General features: G+C 38.8%; 1 protein-coding gene across 6 annotated transcripts in view; it reads right to left on the minus strand.

The window, feature by feature from the left end:
* Nucleotides 1-25,067, minus strand: part of habp2 (hyaluronan binding protein 2) — a 53,156-nt gene that overhangs the window by 7,564 nt on the left and 20,525 nt on the right. For 4 of the 6 annotated variants that reach the window (XM_028791446.2, XM_028791445.2, XM_028791444.2 and 1 more), the window contains exons 6-12: nucleotides 23,345-23,464; nucleotides 16,803-16,974; nucleotides 16,602-16,711; nucleotides 11,588-11,852; nucleotides 8,464-8,606; nucleotides 6,104-6,238; nucleotides 367-509 (exon numbers count right to left, since the gene is read on the minus strand). In XM_028791446.2, coding sequence (XP_028647279.2) covers nucleotides 367-509; nucleotides 6,104-6,238; nucleotides 8,464-8,606; nucleotides 11,588-11,852; nucleotides 16,602-16,711; nucleotides 16,803-16,974; nucleotides 23,345-23,464 — 1,088 coding nt within the window. The remainder of the gene's footprint in view (nucleotides 1-366; nucleotides 510-6,103; nucleotides 6,239-8,463; nucleotides 8,607-11,587; nucleotides 11,853-16,601; nucleotides 16,712-16,802; nucleotides 16,975-23,344; nucleotides 23,465-25,067) is intronic. The other 2 variants (XM_051922122.1, XM_051922123.1) reach the window with 2 other exon arrangements.

The raw sequence follows: 25,067 nt of genomic DNA on the forward strand, positions 1-25,067 counted from the left end.
TACAAGTGAAACACCTCAGCAACAGAGGGCAAGGCTTGAAGTTTTCACTAAAAACAGTGCCTATCTAGATGTATTTTTTCGAGACATAATAGGACTCATATGCCAGCGATACGGCTAAGATATGGTATCGCCATTGTCTTCTTACGAAAGCCAGAGGGTGGGTCCACATCCTCTGCCCTGGGTAATTCGTAAGAGTAAGCCGGCGCATCTCCAAGTTCATGAATAGACGCATCTCCAAGTTCATGAATATAATAAAACTGCTAGGGAGTCTTTGGGTTGTTCTTTGTCATGAAAACCACATACAGCTAGTTCTAAAATAAATGTATTTTTCAATTGTTAATAGCTTGTTGCAAGTGAAAGACATACCTGGCAGGAGTCCGGTCCACCCTTCAGGTTTCCAGCACAAAACATGCTGTCGTCCAATCTGTCTCCATAGGATTTGCTACTTGTACAACGCTCCTTGGAAATGAGAAGTACCTTGGCATCCAAAAGATTGTTTGAAATATAAGCTTAAAAGGAAAAATTAATAGAAATTATATCATTTTAATCCCAACACATTGGCTGCTGGCTTAGAGAAATAATAAAAATGCATAGATCCTGATGCAAATTTGATGTAAAAAATAAACAAAATATAGGTTCATCTGATTGATATTCATTAATTTCCTTCTTATGTCTTTATTATATTGTAAATGTAACACAAGTCAGTCCTGGGGACTGAGCGGGGTCTGATGCTTTACTATGTAATGCCTAATAAGCTGTAAATGAAAAATGTTTTCTTGTAATCTTGAATGGTTCAGTTGCCATGTGATGCAGTAAATAAATGTAGAGGTTGTCATGCATGTGTGCCGCTCTGCTAGGGTAGGTGATACCACGCTGGGATGAGAGGGGGTGCTGTCACTAACAGTCTTGTCTCTTTCCTCCACAGCATTGAGAAGATGCCACAAGTAACCACACCCCCTTGGCTCTGAGATATCCCCGCCCCTTCCAGTCCCAGCCATGTCAAGGCAGCCACGCCTCATTCTTGACCCAAGCCTGCTACTGGATGGAGCTCCTCCTGACATAACATCGAGCCTGGCTGAAGCTTTGCAGCCTTGTGTAACCTTTGTGCCGTTGAGCACCTGCTTATTTGAATTTAAAGATATCACAGAATTTCCACTACATGCACCCTTTATTTACTGGTCCAACAAATGCAAATAAGAATTCCTCCTTGAACTTAAACAATAGGGACATTTCTTATATGATATGGGACATTTTAATTTTGCCATTATAGACTTGAAGTTTATTTATTTGAAGTGCTACTCCACTTACTTTTAAAAGCAGCACAGGTGTCAGGGCTGCCCACCCTTCTGCAGCCTACCAGACTGTGGCCACCACCCAACATGGTGCTTTTTACTTTTCTGCTGACTTGATTGTTGTATGCGGAGAGAAAATGTATTTGTATTTCCACTTATGTACAATATGGCTATCACTGATGGAAACACTCCAGTGCTAAATCCAGAGGATAACAAGTAACTTATGAAATTAGGTTACGAAAATATGTCTGCAGTAACTAATTCTGCATTTGAATAATTACTTTGATTTGTTATTTTCAGAAATATGTAATCATTTTACACTTAATTTAAAAAGTAAGTGAGTAGTGAGTAACTGTTACTGTTATCAAAAATATCTGCAGTGATAAATTGTGTATTCTTGTAATTACTGGTTATAATTTATCCCAAAAATTCCTAAAAAATTCAGTTAAAACTTACAGGCTGTTTTTGAAATGGTTTATTAGTTTTGTATTATCCTTTAAAAAACAAAGGCAGTCAAGACTGCATCAAAATTACAAGAGGGTAATATCAGGGACTCCTCACATATTCTTGTTATACTTTGGGGAAACTTGGAAGAATAAAGGTTGGGGACCACTGATCTACCACAATACCTACAGCATCACTCATGACACTGTCACTGCCATTCTCAACATGCTCTTTCCAAGGTGTTTGTTTCATTTACTAATGATATACACTGCATTGTTCATTCCAACAGATGGTGTATTCAAATGACTCAATAATCTAATAAAGGAAATTTTAAACAGAAAAAAGTTGCACTGGTGACCACTGACTAACATATGGAGGAAAGCAGCTGATTACATAACTCCAGAGGTTTTAAATTCGGGTCCTAGGAGATCATTCTGTTATATTAATGACAGCAGTGTTTCTAATCGACTCAAATGAGAATAGTACTCCTCCTTTCATTTTTTTTATTTGAACTAGGGGGCTTTGTCCCCTGCTCGCTTCGCTCGCCAACCCCCGTGTTTGGTTTTCCGGATACACACTTTTAAGATTTTTTTTTTCTTTGAATTATTGCTATTTCATTAGTTTCACTTTTATTTCAGAACTTCTGTAAAAACATTTGTAATCTTGCGAGTCCCAATATGCTGAATCTTTTTAATGAGGTCAGGACAGGTTTCTCTGTTTGGAACTTCAGCACAGACAAAACGATCTACATCATCAGCAGTTAATAATTTTTTTTTACAAAGTAAAAAGTTCTGCATTGGACTCGTCTGTAAAGTCGTGCTATTTTCCTCTCACAGTTCCAAAGGTACATGGGGTTACCAAGGTGATACCCAACTTTTGTCTAGGTTTTTGTACAAGGGCTAGACAGAACGTTTTTGACTCCTGGGGTAAATGTAGCTTTTTAAATAGGCAGACAGATAAATATATATACACTAACAAAGTAACCAATAAATGCATGTGCGGTAAACTCCGTTTTTGAAATTCTCAAGATTCTTTATTTGTCACATGCATAGTGTAGTAATTATTGTGCAAAACCAAAGTTAGACTGGTGCATAGTTAAATGAGGCAGTTTGTTTGTTTGCGCTACTGCGATCTTTACTTTCTTTTTTTATATTTTCTAATATTCCTACTTTCATATCCTTTAACTTTCTGCACATGTGTATAGCGCCGTTTTTTTTTTTTTTTTTTTTTTTTTGAGCCTTTCTAATTTCCCTGGTTTCGTAGTCTCTAACCTGCTCTGCATGTGTTTAGCGTCAACGTTTTGTAAACGTCTTTATGAAGTTCCACTTTTTTTTACTCATTGTATTTTAATTCTGCGCCGGATTGAACGTGCTTTTTTTTCAATTCCACTTGTTCCGGGCTGATAATTACTTTCACTATTTTCTGAATTTACACCACGATTATTCTTTGTTGTTCTTTTTTCTGTCCAACGCATTTGAGTCTCTTTTCACCGCGCCCGATTGGACGTGCTTTTTTTCCATTTCACTTGTTCCAGGCTGATCATCACATTCCTTATTTTCTAAATTTGCACCTAGATTATTGTTTTTCTTTTTAACATTTTTTTTTCTCCATCGCTTTTGGGTCTCTGTTCTCCGTGCTATTCTTTCTTCTTCATTTAATCGTCGACGTTTTATTTCTACCCTATTCATTTCATTTCTACCGTATTGACCTTATACACTTTATATGCTCTGAGAGCCCTGGATCTGTGTGGCTGCGTGACTGCCTTTGCACTACTGATTTGTTTTTTTTTTTGATATTGCTTGTAAGTAGGGTGTGTCTTGCAAGACTCTCGTTCTATGTTCCCGTGGCACCCTGGCAGGTCTCTTTCGTCTTGCGAGTCTTTAAATTATCTTTCGAGAAGATCACGTATCGTAGACTATCAGGACAGGGGACAGGATTTCTTTTTATAATAGAGAGATATTAAGCTAGTGTGTGCATTGTTGAACAACACACTGTAGCGGGGATTCTTTGGACGGAGGGAATGAAACCTGTCTGCTTGTGCAGATCAGTAGGCTGTTTGGGTACCCATCTTGTGCAAACTCTACGGTACCCCAAGTCATCGTGCAGATTCAGAGCTGATATCCAAATATGCAGCAAAAGTGGACAAAGTAATCCGTCAGTCCTCTCTGATGAAGGCATTCACCATGTCGATGTGGGCCTATGTGCATAATGTGGATGGTCAACAAGATCGAGCTTCATCAGTTACACTTTACACCTTTCTACTCGTTAATAAACTTTTCGCTGAGTTGTGCTGTTTTCAGTTCTGCACTGAGGCAACATCCTTTGGTGAATTTCACAGATTTCAGTCCCTCTGCCCAAATTAATCTCACTACGGCGCACTGCTCAACAATGGGGTAATCCCGTGGTGCAGTGCTCATATTCATTTGAACTTGGCTTCGGCTGGACTAACAGCAGTGTTTGAATTACCCACAAGCCATTGCGAACATGTGACATCGTGTCAGCTGCTATCCGTTGTGGTTGCCATATAATTTTCAAGTTGCCATTACTTTTTGATTTACCTTCATATTATTTCCAACAGCATATGTTTTTAAAGATATCACAGAATTTCCACTACATGTACCCTTTATTTACTGGTACAACAAATGCAAATAAGAATTCAACCTTGAACTTAAACAATAGGGCAGACTAAATATGATAGCACAACACAACTCAATCAAACAACTGAAAATAATGCTGGTCAAGAAAGACTTTATTAAAAAGTACTTTATTGTGCTAAGTGTTTTTCTGTCTCCCACAGTTTTTGAGTTAAATCCTTTTTTAGGCTGTACAGTATATTTAGTATATTAACCCTTTAAAGTGTATGTGTGTTTTAACGTTAAAGGATTGAACTGTTTTATTTTTGTGTTTTTTTCATGTTTTATCAGTAAGTCAGTGGTGCCAGCAGCTGTAACACAAATAGAGATTATGAGACAGGAGCCTGATCCCTGTCTGAGGCACAGCTACATGCCAGGTGATGTCAAAGTGTAAACATCTGTGTATTTAGATCTTTAAAAATCAATTCCTTAGGTTCTCACTTGGACTTTTTCCTTGGAAATCATGGAGTGGTCAGCAATGAGTATGATGATAGGCTTCATCAGGACAGCAATTCTAATCTTGGTCTGCTTGCTGACTACAGCTGGAATATCCACAGGCCAAGTAAAGCACACAATTGTACACTTTGTGGTGGACGACCGGGACTCGACAGTGGAAGGACCAAGGGAGAGAGGTTATTCAGGGCATTACTTCCCCCTGGAGTACTAGGTGGCAGCCCATCTGGGCTGCAGGTGGTGCCTCAGACTCCAGCAGGGGTCCTTGGGAATTGGAGTTTGGAGCAGCCCTGCAGGAACTGTTGAGCCCTGTGTGGTAGCAAATTGAAAATTATATGGTAACCGCAACAATAGATGTCACGACCATCGGTGAGGGTAGGGATGTAGATCGACTGTTAAAGAGCTTTGCCTTCTGGCTCAGCTTCTTCTTCACCACTATGGACTGGTATAGCGACCACTCACCCCCCCAATCTGTCTGTATGTACAATATAGTGTAAACATATGGTTATGGTAAATTTTAAACGTGTTTCTCTTGAAATCCTTGCATATTTGAGAAAGTCTGATTAGATTTTTGAATTCAGCATACTGTGGGATTCATCTATGTTGGTAAATGTGACAAATAAAAGTAAAATTGTGTAACCCAGTGCAATATATTGTTATATACAATAACATTGTCCAAAATCAATCAATGAAATTCAGCATTCAAAGCCCACCTACACAAGATAGCTTTATGACTAGAGAGTCCCAGAATTAAATTATTCTTTGTGTAGGATAAAACAATAAGTAAGATGAGCTCAGGGCCAGCACATTTACTTTAGAATTACATTACTGAGTTATTTGTCCTTGTACTGAGCATTTGATTTATTTTCTAACTTCAGATAACAAAAACATTGATTTTCCATTTACTTAGAGAGAAGGGGCTGGGATTCTTCCAGGTGAGCAAAACAAGTCTCTGTGCAAGTAGTGTGTTATTAGATATTACAGCCATTTTCTCACTGCGCACTTTTACTGCCGTTAAGGTGTTAGCAGTGATTTTACATTCTGGGAGATAACCCACGTTTTTAGGTGTAAAACGTTCTCAAAACACACAACCTACTGATGCAGGCACTCATGTTTAGATTTAGGCAGGTAGATTTGGTCTGACGCTGCCCAGTGCACATTATTCATTTTAATGTTGTTTTCCTAAAGAACACCCATACTGTAAATCAGAACTACTACAATCTATTAATTGCACAGAAATAAACAGGTTAAAAGAAAACGCATAAAGAGAGAAAGAGCCACCTTTTTCTGTAGCACCCCATCCCGAGATGGTACACTGTGTGCCGTCGGCCAGCCGCTCCTCTGGCAGGCAAACTGTCTTGACATACTCGGTCTCATTGGCGCAATGGCCATTGGTTGGCTTCAGCCGCAGCAAAGCTAAAGTTAGTGGGGAAAAAAATAAAAAAACAAAGAAAATATCAAAAAATCAGCGTGTCTTCATGACGTGTTTTTGCTAAACTTCAGGACTGTGTTCACAAACCACTGTAATAGCCACAGCCTTTTTATTTTTGCAGTCAACAATAGAACTCAGCTACAGTAAGTCTGTTGCTGCAATTCACAGGAAGGTAAAGAAGGGCTCAGTTCTGTTGTTCCCATGTTGTCACCACTGGTCTGGTTAGCTGTTTAGATGTTTCACTGTGCAGTAGCTCAGTTCTTACTCTGTCTAATCTGTGGCAGCTTTACAACTCTTTCATCGGTGGGCTCTTCCAAACGACAGGACTGGTGTTATCTGAATTGCTCTTGTAAAGTTGTGCGTCATTATAATTGTAAAAAAACGTTCTAAATGAACATGTACAACATCAAAATCAATGACTTGCATCTTAATGTTTTTTTAAATTAAAGATGTTCAGAGTATTGTATGGAAAAAATAATAAAAATGATATGTAGTACATTAAAAGTCATTTGTTTGTCTACTTTAACATGAAAGATAAGCACATCAAATGAGAAATTAGACAAAAATCACATTACATGTCGTCTTAAGGTTTTGGTTGGCACTCATCGCTGGCATGATCAATCTAACTTTGAGTACTAACAATAAAGAACTGATTTACGATTGTCATTAATTATTAAAAAAACAGCTAACATGGAGAAGCCCCGTGTAATAAGGTATGTGCGCCCCGGAGTGTGATAGGATGAACAGACACTCATTGGGCAAATTATCAAAAACTTTTGAAAGTCAGCATACGCAATCCAGAATACTCCACTGCACTGTGTTTTCCTGTCTTGTCTTGACATTTGCCTGTGGTGTATATTAAGTGAATTAAGCATCTGTGGTTAACAGGGTTTCACCAAACACTTTTTTATAAGACAACACAAAGTTTGCTAGCTTCTGGTCTTTTAATACATTTTCTAGTGCTGCAGTAACTTCAGAAAATAAATTTTATACCATTGTATACATCAGTGTTTCTCAACCTTTAAGTATTTGCAACCCGAGTTTTCATAACAGTTTTAATCGTGCCCCCCCTAATGTTTTTTTGAAAGGAGCCCACTAATACCAATTTGTTCTTTTTTAATTAATGATATATCATAGATGCATATTTTATTATACCTACTTAACTTTTATCAACATTTATCTAACTCTATATTTATTTTTCTAGTATCAGAATGTAGTTTAAGTTAATTTGTTTTGGTTTCAATAGATTAATTTTTCATATTTTTTTTTCTTGTTTTCTTTTTTTCACATCTTCGCGCCACCCCCCTAGGGGGGCCTGCCGCACAGATTGAGAACCACTGGTATACATGTATTGTCAAACACTGGGGAGACAGCTTAAGGACTCTGATGTGCTAATGGCTTCTTTCTTCCTTCCTCTACAGAATTGGAAGATTAAATGGCAGTTCCACCTCGCTTTTAATCTTTATAATCCTAATATGATTTCACTCTGTACACATCCTCTACCATGTATTTCTTTAATATTTCCTTTAGCTACTGGCATATTACTGTAGTACTAACATCCTCACTACTGAAAGCATCAGTGTATATTATTCCTCCACTACTAAACTCAATACACTTCTCCTCCTTTCTGACCTTTTCCCTACAGTCTTCTTCTCCCTAATGGATTTTCTAAAGTCTCTTCAGTGTTACTGACTGGCATACCGCTCAATGTCAGTGTTTTAATGTGCACCTCGTACTGCTAGGACATACTTAACTCTCCAAATGCTTGTCTTACAAAAGAGTGATTAGTGTACATATGTTATCATCTCAATAGTTTTTAGTTAGTTTTGCTTTAGAAAATATTCCACAGAACAAATGATTTGATTAGTTACGTTTAAGGGGCAAACCAGCAAGCAATGGCAACCAGGTAAATGAGATGAGAACCCTGAGAAAATATAGGAGAGCCCTTAATATGACTTTTTTTTCTATCTCTCCCGGGGGTTGGCGAGCAGGCCTAGTTATTTTAATAGTTAAATGCTAGTTTCTGATTTAAATACAACCAGCACTAAAATAAATCAGTCTGCAGAGCACATTTAGAAACAAAAACTCGAAAGTGGGGAGGGAAAACAGAAAACAAGTAAAGAAAAACTGAAATTGGGTCAACACAAGAGTGAACTCAAACGTCAAGAAAGTCCAGAGGACAGGGGCTGAGAATTGTGCCGTCACTTACCTACATCATTGTACAAAGCCTCATTCGTTTCTGTGTAGTTTTCATGCACTATTATCTCTTCAACTTCAAGAACCTGCTCATAAGGTCCTGGCTTGCTCAGATTCTCAACTCCCAGAATGAGTGAATACTGGGATGGATTTGCACTGAAATACCAAAGAGAAAAGATCAAATAACAGCAGCGTGACAAAAGTCCAGAAAGCTTTGTGATAGTTTGCAACATGACGATAGATACAACAAGCAGTGTCCAAATATGGCACTGAGGGACAATTGTGACTGCAAGGATTTAGTTCTTAGGTAGATCATTATTTCAAGGACATTTTACACCTTTAATCAATATCTTTGACTGCTTAGTTAGTCATTTTGTTTCTCATAGATACATTGGGAGGTCTCAGTATTTGATCAAACATTTTAGAAATTTTAATGTCATTGTCCCCACTATATATATATATATATATATATATATATATATATATATATATATATATACTATTATATAAATAAAAAGATGGAATCCAAGGTGGGTTGGTTGGTGGCATGTTTCTTTTCCAGATGGGAGGCCATAATGGCAGGACAGAGAGAGACTGCCTCACAGGACCAGTTGTTCTCCCAGTACTCTGGTATAGCTCCCATTTGGACACCTGCAGAACCAAATGGGAACTGGAGTTCTGGTGGGCATCCCTGTTGGGGTTCTTGAATGCTACTAAAGGGAGCTGCTGGGTACAGAATCTTCTGCTCCTAAGAGGTTCTGCCTGACCTGGAAGTACTTCCAGGAGGACACCTCATTACACCAGAAGTACAAGGAGACCCTCTGGCCCACCCAGGGACTCACGGTCAGGAGAGGAGTTAGATGAAGCTCGCCTGTAGAGAAGCGGAGGAGAAAAACAAAAGATAAAAGGGAAGACAACTGTATTGCAGACTGTTATTGGTGGAAGGTGCAGCCTTTGTGAACGTGTTGTGACAATAAAGTAGTCATTTGAACCTGGGACTTGTAGTGCAATTGTGTCTGGAGTGTCTGGGCTCAGTTATGCCCTCTACAGGTCACCATATTATATATATATATATATATATCTATATATTATATATATATATATATATATATATATATATATATATATTATATTATATTATATATACAGTGGAACCTCTAGATACGAGTTTAATTCGTTCCAGCACTGAGCTTGTATAGCGAATTTCTCGTATCTAGAACAAACTTCCCCATTGAAAATAATGGAAATCCAGTTAATCCGTTCCGCACCCCAAATATATCAACATAAAATAAATAACACTGATAAATTATTTATACTGTAGTCTACCTTTAATAAATAACACTGGTAAATAATATACTGATTATTAAAAGAATCAAAACAGGTGTCCAAAGTGCAGTAGAGCATTCAATAAATCTTTAAATAAATAATCCTTAAAACAGTTGTGAAGTGGAGGTTTAAAATACACAAGAATAACAATCCTTTAACACGAGGTTAAAACGTCAAAAGGATGCAGTCTTTAAAAAACAGATGACAATCCCCGGTGCTTCTTCTCTGTTAGCGTCAGCGTCTCACCTGCTTCTCCCATGCGGGCTCTGCAACAGGCGAGACACTCTTAATGCAGCTGACCTTCTCTTCACCGTCCTGCTTCAGCTGTTTGGCTCGCCTGTTCAGCTCACTGTTCAGCTACACGCGAGCCTGCACTCGCTCTCCCGTGCCCGCCCGCCCGCCTGCCTGCCTGCCTGCCTGCCTGCCTGCCTGCGCTCTCTCTCCTCTCTTTTCTTTTACTTCTTCTCCCCCTTAACCGGCTCGCGCTTCTCTATATATGCGGGGAGGACATGGCAGCTGCAGCCCATCAGCCACAGGAACAATCATGGATGTGGGCAGTTTCCCACCTGTGCACTTAAGTAAGAAACGCAGACACCGCAGATCACGGCTCGCAACTGCTACCACGCCCCCTCGCTAAGCCGCGAGCTATACCCGCAGCCTGGCTCGTGGCTCGTTACGCGAGCCAATGCTCGCATTTAGATCTGAATTTTTCGCTCATACTTTCCTCGTATTTTGAATTTCTCGTATACAGAGGTGATCGTAGCTCGAGGTTCCACTGTATATATATATATATATATATATATATATATATATAATATTACATAACAGTATATACAGTATTATTATTGTACAATTTTATTAATTTGTTTTGATACACATGTAAGTGGTCACAAAAAAAATTACATAATTTTATTTTTTTTGTTTAATTTTGTTTGAAACCTGCATACAATAAGAATTAATTAATCAGTGGCCTGTTTCCCTGTTATATTGGTTGTATTTTACAACTACACACTTTCTTTAGTTAGACAGTAGTTTATGTTACAATTTGCTATATACCTAAAAAATATATACTTTTTTAATTATGTTATTAGTTTAAACTTGAGTTTAGCATGGTTGTGGTATGGTGAGTTCTACTGTTTCACAGTTCCTGAGCACAAATGAATGATGGAATAAGGTCATATTTAATTATGATGAAAAATACAAAGATTTTAAAAGCACTGTCACTATTTATGACAATTATTGTATGAACTGAATTAAACTTGTGATTTGGAAAGATGCTTTACAGATCCTTTCCATGTATTTTTTCACATTTTGGATGGCAGAGACTCTATCAGGTAATCTTAAGTCATAACCAAACCTTTCTGTGAGCAAAACTACGATGAGAGAAAAACAAAACACTTAGTAAAAGATGTGGAGCCACATTATTAATAACAAGAAAATGAATAAGATTTTTTAAATACTTATCAATAACAAAATGTCAACATTCAAGGGTAATTGCTTGTGAATGTTGATGTTATATGTTGCTGTAACCCAAAATGGCTAAATAAATATGACATGTGCCAGCATGGTGCCATCCATTAGGTCAAAAGAGATTTATAAATATGCAAGTAATATAACAAAAAACATAACCAGACCTAAATACATATATACTGTAAATAATTCAATATAATAATGCCATAAATATACAGTAAATAAAATAACATCAGTTTGTACTTAAAAATATTGGAATTACTAATTTGTAAGATTAATAATAAAACTGGTTTAATATTACACTAATATTAGAGACCACCTATCTGAAGATTTCAACTTACAATATGCAGTGTGCAGCTGTTAAAGCCCAGCAGGACTTTATTAAACTCGCTCCACACTGGTGGCCAGGTTCATGGACACCAACTTGTTCGTTCAGCTGGAGGGACACCTGCCATGGATGTGAACCAGGAAGGGCTTTCCTGCCCCAGTAAATCCGAGGCAAAACACGTGATGAATCTGGCTTCCCACAGGTATCAAATATTGCAGACGGTGCAATTTCATCACTAGCTGCAGGTGTAGTTTGTGCTGGAGGTGTAACTAATGGAGCTGATAGAAAGCAAACAGTGAGCAAAAGGGACCAGGGTAGTCAATTTTTAAAAATTTCAATAATGGAAGGATACTGAAATACTGAAGCTACTTGAACTGAAACACAAAAACACGCACACACACACACACACACAAACGCACACACACACACACACACACACACACACAGAGAGAGAGAGAGCTCATACTGCCATATCCAATTGCTCTTAACCTGTCTTTTATAATATTTAGTGTGAGGTCAAACATTAGAACATTAGAACAATCTAGACGAGAACAGGCCATTCAGCCCAACAAAGCTCACCAGTCTTAGCCACTTATTTCTTCTAAAATAACTTCAAGTCGAGTTTTGCAAGTCCCTAAAGTCCTACTGTCTACCACACTACTTACTAGCTTATTCCAAGTGTCTATGGTTCACTGTATGAAGAAAAACTTCCAAATGTTTGTGCAAAATTTACCCTGAACAAGTTCCCAACTGTGCCCCAATGTTCTTTTTTTTTTTTTTTTTTTATTTTATTAATTTTATTGTAATCATTCCATACAAATAGATCAATTTATAACCAAACAAATTAAAGACAAATCAAACCCCACCCCTGAGAAGGAGAGCTTAGCTAAAGGAGAATTGCTTAGGGGTTTTTAATAAGACAACAATAAGCAAAGGAAAGGGAGAAATAAATATATATGTAAATAAGAGATGGAGAAGGGAATTAAATGCGGTAATAGTTATTTCTCTTATTCTAAAATAATATTGATTAGATCCTGCCAGGTTTTGAAAAAATTTTGTACAGATCCTCTAACTGAGAATTAGATTTTTTCCAATTTCAAATAATATAAAACATCGGTTTCCCACTGACTTATAAGAGGAGAATTAGGATTCTTCCAATTTAACAGAATAAGTCTGCGTGCCAAGAGTGTAGTGAATGCAATCACCGTTTGTTTGTCCTTCTCCACTTCAAGTCCGTCTGGAAGAACACCAAACACAGCTGTTAATGGGTTAGGAGGGATTGTGACCCCAAGGCTGTCTGAGAGGCACTTAAAAATGTTTGTCCAAAATGATGTTAATTTGGTGCAGGCCCAGAACATGTGACCCAGTGAGGCTGGAGCTTGGTTGCAGCATTCGCAGGTTGGATCTTGCCCTGGAAACATTTTGGACTGTTTTAAGTGAGACAGATTAGCTCGATACATAACTTTTAGTTGAATAATTCTATGCTTTGCACATATGGAGCTCGAGTGAATTCTCTGCTTTGCTACCTTCCACTCCTTTTCTGATATATTGATTAAGAGATCTTCTTCCCAATGTCCTCTTGGATCTTTGAAAGGTAGGGACTCTAATAGGATTTTATATAACGCGGAAATGGTGTTTAATTCCTCGGCAATGAGCAGTATTTTTTCCAGCATTGTGGAGGGTGCGAGGTGGGGAAAATCAGGAAATTTCTGTTTAACAAAATTTCTAATTTGAAGATAGTAAAAGAAATGTGTAGCTGGGAGGTTGAATTTTGAACGTAATTGTTCAAAAGATGTAAATATGTTGTCTATATAAAGATCTCTGAGTATTTTAATCCCAAAACTTTTCCAGGTATTAAAAACTGGATATACTTGCGAAGGTTGAAAGAGGTGGTTCTCTTGCAGAGGTGCCACTGATAAAAGATTTTCCATCTTAAAATGCTTCCTAATTTGGTTCCATATTCTGAGTGAGTAAAGCACAATTGGGTTATTAGTATATTTGCGATAACTTTCATTTATTGGAGAGCAGAGCAGGGAGTATAAAGAAGTACTACAGGATTTTACTTCTATTGCAGACCAAGCCTGTGTATGTTCATTTATTTGTGTCCAGGTTTTTATGGCTTGTATGTTTGCTGCCCAGTAATAAAACTGAAAATTAGGTAAAGCCATGCCACCTTCTGCCTGAGGTCTTTGTAGGGTCGCTCTTCGGATACATGGGTGTTTTGAGTTCCAAATGAATGAGGTTATTATTGAATCTAACTGTTTAAAAAACGATTTATTGATATATATTGGAATGTTTTGAAATAAAAAGAGAAGTTTAGGAAGGATATTCATCTTAACAATGTTAATTCTTCCGGCTAGAGTGAGATGAAGGGTTGACCATCTATGCAAGTCTTGCTTAATTTTTTCCATACAGACGCCAAAATGTTGTTGATAAAGAGCTTTATGTTTACTTGTGATATTTACCCCTAGGTATTTAAACTGATCCTGCTATGGTAAAAGGTAGGGTGTCTAATCTAATATTATATGCTTGTGAATTCACTGGAAAGAGTATACGGTACTTTTATTCAGATTAATTCTAAGACCAGATATCTTTTGAAATTCTGTTAGTGCTGTTAAAACAGCGGGGACAATGTTTTCTGGGTCTGATATATATAAGACCATATCATCTGCATATAGAGAAATTTTCTGTTCCAGTCCTTCTCTGACAATCCCCTTTATCTGATAAGAATTTTGACACTGAACCGCCAGTGGTTCAATAGCGATTGCAAACAACAGTGGCGACAAGGGACATCCTTGTCTGGTACCACGTTCTAGTTTAAAGTAGTCTGAGCAAATGTTATTAATACAAACTGAAGCTTCTGGATTGGTATACAGTAGTTTGATCCAAGCACAAATATTCAGGCCAAACCCAAATTTCTCCAATGCAGTGAAAAGGTAATTCCATTCGATCATGTCAAATGCCTTTTCTGCGTCTAATGATAGTAATATCTCTGGGGTGTTTGATTTTGCTGGTGAATATATAACATTAAACAAGCGTCGGAGATTTGAAGATAGGTGTCGGCCTTTAATAAATCCAGTTTGATCTTGTGATATTACCGAGGGCAGCACTTTCTCCATCCTTCTAGCTAGGATTTTTGAGAGTATCTTAACATCATTATTCAGGAGTGAAATTGGTCTATATGATGCACATTGTAACAAGTCCTTATTTTTTTTTAGGAAAGACGGTGATTAATGCTTGTCGAAATGTTTGAGGTAGTATTTGGTTGTCTCTAGCTTCTGTAAATGTTGCCAATAAGAGTGGAGCTAGCGGAGGGGAGAATTTCTTATAAAACTCTACGGGGTAACCATCAGGGCCTGATGATTTCCCGCTTTGCAGTGACTTTATAGCGTCTAGTAATTCTGTTAGCGTTAGAGGTTTATCCAGTTCCTCAGCACTTAAAGCATCTATTTGTGGTATTTGTGAATTATCCAGAAATGCATTAGATTGTGTGTTGTCTTCTTTGGGCTCAGTGGAATATAAAGACTTATAGTAATCTCTAAATGTGTACATTATTTTATTATGGTCGATGAGAGAAGGAGAGCAGGTTATATCTAATCTATTCTTGTAATTCTTATAATTATAAATATCAATGCAACAATAGGCTAAAATGCAATAACTCATGGGGAATCTTGAAACTTAGATTAAAACTGCCATATTACCAATTAAAAGTATAAATGACATTAAAAACTCAGAATCAATGTCTCCATGATGGGACAGTTAACTTTGTGAGCTGGAATGTTAAAGGCCTGAATCACGAATTAAAGAGAAAGAAAGTATGCTCTCACCTAACAGGCTTAAACGCTAAAATAGTATTTCTACAGGAGACCCACTTACTAACCAAGGATCAGTTCAGATTACAAAAAGACTGGACTGGCCAAATGTTCCATTCTAGCTTTATAAAGAAAACTAGAGGTATGGGAATTCTCATACATAGAACAGTTCCATTTGTAGCATCAGATGTAGTGTCAGACCCTGAAGGGAGATATGTGATGGTCATGGGCAACTTATATAACAGTAAAATGATTTTGATAAATGTTTATGCACCCAATGTTGATGATAAGGAATTCATGCAAAATCTATTTGCATCCATTCCCAATGTGAACACTCATAAAATTATAATGGCTGGGGACTTTAATTGTGTTTTAAATCCACTCTTAGATAGGACTCCTGTGACAGGGGGGACGACATCTAATACTGCAAAGATAATTACACAGTTTTTGAATGATCACAACTTATCAGACCCCTGGAGGTTTCTTAACCCAAACTCAAGAACATACAGTATTTGTTCTACTCACCAGTGCATTATAGCTACTCAAGAATTGATTATTTTTTTATAGATAATAATTTCCTGCCTACAATTAAATCATGCAAATATGACACAATTGTTATCTCTGACCATGCCCCTCTAGTCTTGGAGCTAAAATCAATAAGCCCCTCACACTCACCTTGCAGATGGCGTCTTAACCCTCTTTTATTGGCAGATGAGAACTGCACAGAATTAATATCCAAACAAATCAGCTTCTTCCTAGAGACAAACACGTCCACAGAGGTTTCTGCAGGAACACTCTGGGAAACTCTAAAGGCCTTCTTAAGAGGACAGATTATTTCATATCTTTCCCACAGAAATAAATTAAAAACCAAGAAAGTGTCAGAGCTAAGAAATGAAATTACTAGAATAGATGAAGAACAAGCCAGGCGTCCAAATGAAAAAGGAAAAGGCAGGCCCTACATACAGAACTTAACATCTTAACAACTAAAGAAACTGAACAACTTATTTATAAGTCTAGACAGCATTACTATGAACACGGAGAAAAAGCTAATAAGCTTTTAGCTCAACAAATTCATAAACAAGAAGTTCACAATGCAATACCAGTAATCACCAACAAGAATAGTGATAAAAATATTAATGTAGTTTATGGACACATGAGCAAAAGACAAGTAAAAGATATAACAGAGGGAATACAAAAACCTTAAAATCACCATACTTGTAGGTTGTGTAGGTGCAGCATCACACTGGGAAATATTGCAATAGTTCCATGTCAGCTTATTTTTCTTGAGAATAAAGCACCAGGGTTTTACATCAGAGTCTGGATTCCTATTTAAAATTATACATATACAGTATATGCTTTTAAAATAAACAAATTAGCAGTATGGCTTTGCAGTTCTCATATTAAACTTTGAATTACCTGCAGTATTTGTGCTCCCCAAGGCCTGCTTCAATTGCTTCATCAGTAAAAGGATTAACCTCTCCCTGAAGGACCTTGTAGGAGTTCCAGTAAAGGCAGGGTTCCCCATCCTCTGTGACGCTGGCCTTGCCCATGTAGGTATCACCAGTTCCAGAATAACAGTCATTGGGACCTGAAAGGGAATTCAGATAGACAGATAGAAAGGTTCTTTGTCTATATATATATAGTGACCACTAGGGGGTGTCAGCTCAAAAAAATTAAAGGGACACTTGTTAATCAGAGTATAGTGTCAAGTCAATGAAACCTCTGGGCTATTGATCTGGTCAGTTAAGTAGCAGAGTGGGTTGTTAATCAGGTTCAGCTGCTTTGGTGTTAATGAAATTAACAACAAGTGCAACAATGAGATGACCCCCAAAACAGGAATGGATTAACAGGTGGAGGCCACTGACATTTTTCCCTCCTCATCTTTTCAGACTGTATTTTCACTCGTTTTGTATTTGGCTATGGTCAGTGTCGCTACTGGTAGCATGAGGCGATATTTAGACCCTAAAGAGGTTGCACAGGTAGTCCAACTTCTCCAGGATGGCACATCAATACGTGCCATGGCCAGAAGGTTTGCTGTGTCTCTCAGCACAGTCTCAAGGGCATGGAGGAGATTCCAGGAGACAGGCAGTTACTCTAGGAGAGCTGGACAGGGCCGTAGAAGGTCCTTAACCCATCAGCAGGACCTGTATCTGCTCCTTTGGGCAAGGAGGAACAGGATGAGCACTGCCAGAGCCCTACAAAGTGACCTCCAGAAGGCCACTGGTGTGAATGCCTCTGAGCAAACAATCAGAAACAGACTTCATGAGGGTGGCCAGAGGGCCCAACGTCCTCTAGTAGGCCCTGTGCTCACTGTCTGGCACCATGGAGCTCAATTGGCATTTGCCATGGAACACCAGAATTGGCAGGTCCACCACTGGTGCCCTGTGCTTTTCACAGATGAGAGCAGGTTCACCCTGAGCACATGTGACAGACGTCAAAGGGTCTTGAGAAGCCATGGAGAACGTTATGCTGCCTGTAACATCGTTCAGCATGACCAGTTTGGTGGTGGGTCAGTGATGGTCTGGGGAGGCATATCCATGGAGGGACACACAGACCTCTACAGGCTAGACAATGGTACCTTGACTGCCATTAGGTATCAGGATGAAATCCTTGGACCCATTGTTAGACCCTATGCTGGTGCAGTGGGTCCTGGGTTCCTCCTGGTGCATGACAATGCTCGGCCTCATGTAGCAAGAGTATGCGGGCAGTTCCTGGAAGATGAAGGAATTGATACCATTGACTGGCCCCCACGCTCACCTGACCTAAATCCAATAGAACACCTCTGGGACATTATGTTTCGACGCATCAGATGCTGCCAGGTTGCACCTCAGACTGTCCAGGAGATCACTGATGCCCTGGTCCAGATCTGGGAGGAGATCCCCCAGGACACCATCCATCGTCTCTTTAGGAGCATGCCCAGACATCCCCCCCGCCCTGACGTTGTCAGGCATTCATACAAGCATGTGGGGGCCATACAAACTACTGAGTACGATTTTGAGTTGCATTAATTTTGGTAAAATGGACTAGCCTGATGCATCATTTTTTCACTTGGATTTTCAGGGTGTCTTTGAATTCAGTCCTGTGTAGGTTGATGATTTTCATTTCCATCAAACGATGTGGCATCCCTTTATTCCTAACACATTACCCAGTCCATATCAGTATAGATATGCAGCAGGATTTTGCTTCCCATTGAGATCTGATGTGTTTTTAAGCGTTCCTTTAATGTTTTTGAGCAGTTTTTTAATATTATATATATATATATTGCATAGTTTTACTGTCAAATAATGCAAAGAGTACGTGACACATGTTTCGCCCTAATTCTGGGCTCATCAGGCATACACACTGCACCCCCTCTCGGGGATCGAACCTCGGACGTCAGCGGTGAAGCCTCTTTACGTTGCGCCACGGCGTGTGGTTTGTTTATTTGACAGCATGTAGATCGGGGTAATTACATTCATGACATTCATAGTCTGAATCACAATCTGATTGTATGGGTGGTTACCTACCAGGTAACGCTTGTGGTTGGTCTGCAAGTCGGCTAACATCCACCACGGTGCCCTTTTTCAGTTGCGAGAAGCAGATCATAGAATGTTGTGTGTATGCCTGATGAGCCCCAAATTAGGGTGAAACACGTATCGCGTACTCTTTGCATTATTTGACAGTAAAACTATCCAACACTATCTATGTTCCTACCCTCACATATGGCCATGAGCTATGGGTAGTGACCGAAAGAACGAGATCGCGTATACAAACGGCTGAAATGAGTTTCTTTTGCAGGGTGTCTCGGCTTTCCCTTAAAGATAGGGTGAGAAGCTCAGTCATCCGGGAGGGGCTCAGATTAGAGCCGCTGCTCCTCTGCATCAAGAGGAGTCAGATGAGGTGGCTCGGGCATCTGATCAGGATGTCTCCTGGACACTTCTCTGGTGAGGTGTTCCGGGTACGTCTAATGTAGGAGGAGGCCCCGGGGAAGACCCAGGACACGCTGGAGGGACTATGTCTCCCGGCTGGCTTGGGGATGCCTCCGGATTGCCCCGGAAGAGGTAGAAGAAGTGGCCGGGGAGAGGGAAGTCTGGGCATCTCTGCTCAAGCTGCTGCACCCGCAACCCAATCTCGGATAAGCGGAAGAGGATGGATGGATGGATGGATGGATAAAGCTGTCTACAAGGTTCCTAATGTCTTCAGAATTATTTTTTTGTTTGGTGCAAGGTCAGTTATATATTACTTTTTTCTCATTACCACCTGTAAGTCAACCATCTCTCCTGGTTATAATGCAATTTCTTCTACTGTTGTGCTTCTGTTGGTGATGTTAGCCTTGGAGTCTTCATGCTTCTCTTCAGTGGTTGATGTTGATGGCCATCTTGATTGATTGCATGCATCACTCTTGTCCAGACATATCTCAACATCTCTATCTACTTAGATATATAGTATTTTGTTGAGTTAAAGCACTGTTCCCATATTGGGAAACTTAAATTGTATGGATTTTAGCTCCTTTAACATTTTTACCAACAAAAATCTCATTATTCTTCTCCGTTCTTCCTACATTGCAAACTAATAGCTCTGCAGCCATGTTTATGACTTGATAGCTGCTCACACAATGATAGATAGAGCCAGTTTTCAGGCTGGAGAGCAGGCATAGGTGGGTTCTGGAAGTCAGGAAACGAAATTGATGGCATTGGTGGTTCAACTATCAATCCCTGCTTCAACAGTAGATAGATAGATAGATAGATAGATAGATAGATAGATAGATAGATAGATAGATAGATAGATAGATAGATAGATAGATAGATAGATAGATAGATAGATAGATAGATAGATAGATAGATAGATAGATAGATAGATAGATAGATAGATAGATAGATAGATAGATAGATAGATTTTACATGTACTCAAAACCTAGTCGAGAAGAAGTCAAAAACTGAGCAATATGGGACATGGTTGACTTAATGTGAGGAGGAATAGAATGACTGTTTAGTTACTTCAACTACATTTTTTGTGAGAGAGGATTAGCCCAAAACTAAAATGTCTACTATGAAGAAGAGAAGAAGAGATGTGCATATGAACTTTTTTAATTGCTCGAGTATTCATGTATTTTCTTTCAAGTACTCAAGTATTCATACGAAAGCTAAATTATTTTTAACTTACCTTGTGACTGTTGCATGAAATTTTAAACAGGTAAATTAATGGAAGGAATTATTAAGGAAAAGGTAAGAAGAGGAGTGTAAGTTAACAGTCAATGTGGATTCAGATAGAGGAGGTTGTGTTTTACTAATAAACTGGAATTTTTTAAGGAAACAAAAGCATATTATCTGAGAGGTGCATACTATATTTTTTTATCTTGATTTTCAAAAGGCATTTGATAGGATCCCAAAAAGACGATTAGGCACCAAACTAAAAGACGAGTGAATTTAGTGTGTGGAGAATAGATGGGTGCAAAATTGGCTGTAACACAGAAAATAAATAGTTATAGTGCAAGGAATTTTATTTTTAATGTTTAATATTTTTAACTGCTAGTTTTAATATATATATATATACTGTATAAACCATCTTGATAGAAATATAATAACAAGTTAGTTTGCAGATGATGCAAAACTAGGTGTTATGACAACTAATATAAAATCAGCCACATCAATACAGAGAGGCCTGATTTATGGCAGATGAACTTTAATGTAAGTAAATGTAAAGTATTACATATTAGGAAGTAGAAGTGTTAGATATGATTACACAATGGGAGGTCAGAAACTTGAAAGAACCTGTTTATAAAAAGGACCTGAGAGTCATATTGTACTCGTCACTGTCAACATCCAGACAGTGCACAGAAGCCATTAAGAAGGCTAGCAGAATTTAAGGTTGCATAACATGAAACATGGAGTACAAATCAAAAGAGGTTCTGCATAAAGTTTTGATCTCGAGGCTACAAAAAAAGACATAGCAGCGCTGGAGAAAGTCCAGAAGACAGCAACTAGGCAAATTCCAAGACTGAGAGGTACGCACTATGAGGAAAAATTAAAGGAGCAGAGTCTTTCAGTTTAAGTAAATGGAGATTAATAGGAGACATGATTGAAGTGTTCCAAATTGTGAAAGGAATTAGTCCAGTGAATCCAGGCTATTACTTTAAAATGAGCTCAACAAGAACACAGAGACACAGTTTGAAACTTGATAAATTCCCCACAAGTGTTAGAAAGTTTTTCTTCACACAGAGAGCCATAAACTCATGGAATGAATGATCAAGTAGTGTGTTAGAGAGTAGGGCTTTAGGGACCTTCCAAATTTAACTTCATGTTATTCTGAAGAAATTAGGTGGATAGGACTGGTGAGCTTGATGGGCTGAATGGCCTGTTTTTGTCTAAATTGTTCTAATGTTAATCTTCAATGACTTAGCAGCGTCATCTGTGCATTCTAAGGTTATGGCATCACTGAGCTTTGTAACTGTTCTATCTGATAGTGTGGGCACTTACAACCTACCTCTACTCATGAAGTAGACATGTCATGTCATATCACATATGAAGTTCTTTCATTTAGAGCAATATTACTGGCGGTTGTGTTTTAGCAGGTTCAGTTATTCCTGCTCTCTTTTGAGATGATTGGTTCTGACTAAACTCTGGTGAAAGTGCAGCGCATACAGAGATCACACAGCTCAGACTGTCAAACTTGAACCGGTTCTTTACAGTAAGCTGGAGTGTGTAGGCTTAACATGGTGTGGATTCCCAGTCACGATGGCTTTCTTTCACTAAAACCATGTTGCCAGCACTATTATGAATGTAAACTTCCACTTGCCCCTGCATCGCCCATTTTGCAGCTACATCTAGAAGAAGTACTGCCGTATTTTCTGCTGTGTGCCTCTTTCCTATGCTTATCATTCCTTATCTCCCACCAATCCATGCAGTCATGTGTGACTTTGTCGTAGATGCGTTGCACTTGTTTTACATTAGAGCACTTGATTTTTAGGCTCACAGAATGTCATCCATGTGCCAAAATCTGTCTGGTGCACAAGATATCCTTCCCTGTAAATAGCTGGGTGATCTGTCCAGTTCTAGATGGGGCCTACATGTATTGATAGTGAATGTGAGGCTGTTGCTGCTTGGTATTTCCAAATAGGCATGTTGATGTTTCTTTAAGTCTCATAAGCACATTTTTTCTTATCGAATTAGTGGCAGTTTGATAGGCCATCTTAACATTGCATAGTTTACGCTTAACACAATTATCCTCAATTGACTCAAAAAATGTTCAGACTTGGCTTGCCATATTGTCATATCACACATTGCAAAACCGCCTTCCTCATGATGGTGGGTGAACTTTGGATCAGCGTCTGGATTAAAATTTGAGCAATAATCGTTGTCCAAGTGGTCGATTATCCAAGCCCAGGCCTATTACAGAGGTAACTGATTAAAGTGTTGTAGCAGATTGTCAGGCATGCACGTCAGTGGATCATTCTCAGGGTTCTTCTGAGGTATGTACCTCCACCCCGGGCCGAGAGGAGCGCTGGCACTAACCTTATCCTCTTTTTTTTCCCTCCACAGTGGCAAGAAGACATCCAGTGATTCCGCCTGGTCCCACCGCTACGTATCCCACGTATGAGAGTGCACTGTGAGATGGAGCTCCAGCCTACTGTGACTTTGAGAGGCTTTATCAGTTGAAAAAATTTCTTCAAGCTAGGACCCTGATTATTACTTTGTTTAGCGCCATTGAACACACATTTAATTTCAACTGTTGTTCAAATTAAACCAGGGACAACCGCGTTAGCGTCCCAACATTTTAACTTTTGTACCACAATATAAAAGAGGAATGCACTAAACTCTTTAAAGTGAGTTAAGAAGATGGGACAAGGAATTTCAAGACAGCAAATCTAACCCAACTGGTAAAGGATTTAGTGTACCCTTTCAAAGAGAAATATTAACAAGAAGCAGTCAAACAAACTACAGTGCCTCTCACGTACAAAATGGAAATTTGGATGGGCTTACCATTTTCACAGAACCTTCCGTTAAAAGATGCTGGACAAATACAGGTAAACCGAGATCTGGTTGCCCCCTTTGCACAGCTTCCACCATTCTGACAAGGATTTGGATCACATGGAGAGGAATCTGAGCAATTACAGAAGAAAGATGAGTCAGGAAATAAGGAAACTAACGTAATACATTGAGATGATTTCAAGGTGGCATCCTTGCCTCTTATGTCCATTGACATCTTCTACCAGGAGTCTTTCCATATTTCTACTCTGTGGGCACTGGCAGGGTCACACAGAGACTGGCGCCTCGACTGATGTTGGATGTTATGTAGTAGTGTTACCCGATAAAGTTCTAGAACAAGGCTATTCAATCACAAATTCAGCTGGGCCAGATTTTCAAACCAACAAATGTAGCTGACATTCTCAGCGGCTGGTAAGCAGTTGGTAACGATGAATTTTAAACCAACACAAATGAACGTATTGGAAAACAAGTAATGTTTATTCATCGTTTCTCTTTTACATTTGGTCACATCAAAAAGTGCATAAAAAACAATAAAAAAAGCTATAATTGAACACAATCTGAGGTAGTAGTAATACTTTTTTGCCCACTTTTGAGATAAAACTATAAAAAGTTTGCTCACTTCTGACCTAGGCACATCTCAAAGTGGATAAAAACAAAATGGTACACAGTATGACCAATAATATCTGTGTCCCTTTTGAAATAAAATAAATACTTTGGTCATATATGACCCAGGCTCATCACAAAGTGCATTTAACAGAATTAAAACAAACTATTGATGCTATCAAAACTATCAGTGCGCAAACCCAGAACAAGAGCAAACAGTGACTGACACACATGAATCTGACGTCTGCTGCACACTGAGTTGTGCGATCAGCGGTGTCTTTTCTGTAATCAAAAAGGTGGCGGCGTGCATACGTTGTGTTTGGATCAAGTCTGAGGTACTGTGAGGGTACACCAAGGCCGAGAGACCTGCCGCTACATGTTTTGTTTATTTGGTGAGGAAACATAACATTTAAAATTTGAAATTGACAAATCATCAAGCATAATAATTTTCTACATTTCTATAACGTTTTATTCACTGCTCAAAGCGCTTTGCAAACTCCACCTAGGGAGGACCCAGGATGCCACCTACACAGCTGTACTGTGTTACATAATACTGTGCGTGATCGTTTAAAATTACAAACGCAGAATTTCCAAAATTGAAAAATATTAACTGCAGGTTAATAACAAGCTCTATACAAAAAAAGTTATGTAGTTCCGCGAAGCAATCAGTGCTTAATTTCATTGAGTTTTAAAGAAAATTCCCAACTTTTTGCATGTTTTCGTCAAATGCAGTCTTTCTAATTTGTTCTTTGCTTTGAGTGTTATGTCGTAACAGCCGTGAATCTGCAGAATCGAAGCGTGTGAGTGGAGGGACAACCAATCGTAGGAAGAGAAGTGCCGAGACAGCGCTTGTCAGTAACGAGGCTCTCATTGGAGTAACAATTAGATTCATTTGTGAAAGCCAATGTTTGCATTCACTTTATGAAACTGGAATACAACTAAGACTCGTTGCGCAATTGATTATAGAATCATTTAAAATGTAGTTGATGTCATGACCACCCTGCGGTGGGCTGGCGCCCTGTCTGGGGTTTGTTTCCTGCCTTGCGCCCTGTGTTGGCTGGGATTGACTCCAGCAGACCCCCGTGACCCTGTAGTTAGGATATAGCGGGTTGGA

This window comes from Erpetoichthys calabaricus, chromosome 2 (assembly GCF_900747795.2).
Source record: "Erpetoichthys calabaricus chromosome 2, fErpCal1.3, whole genome shotgun sequence".
NCBI classification, from domain to species: domain Eukaryota; kingdom Metazoa; phylum Chordata; class Cladistia; order Polypteriformes; family Polypteridae; genus Erpetoichthys; species Erpetoichthys calabaricus.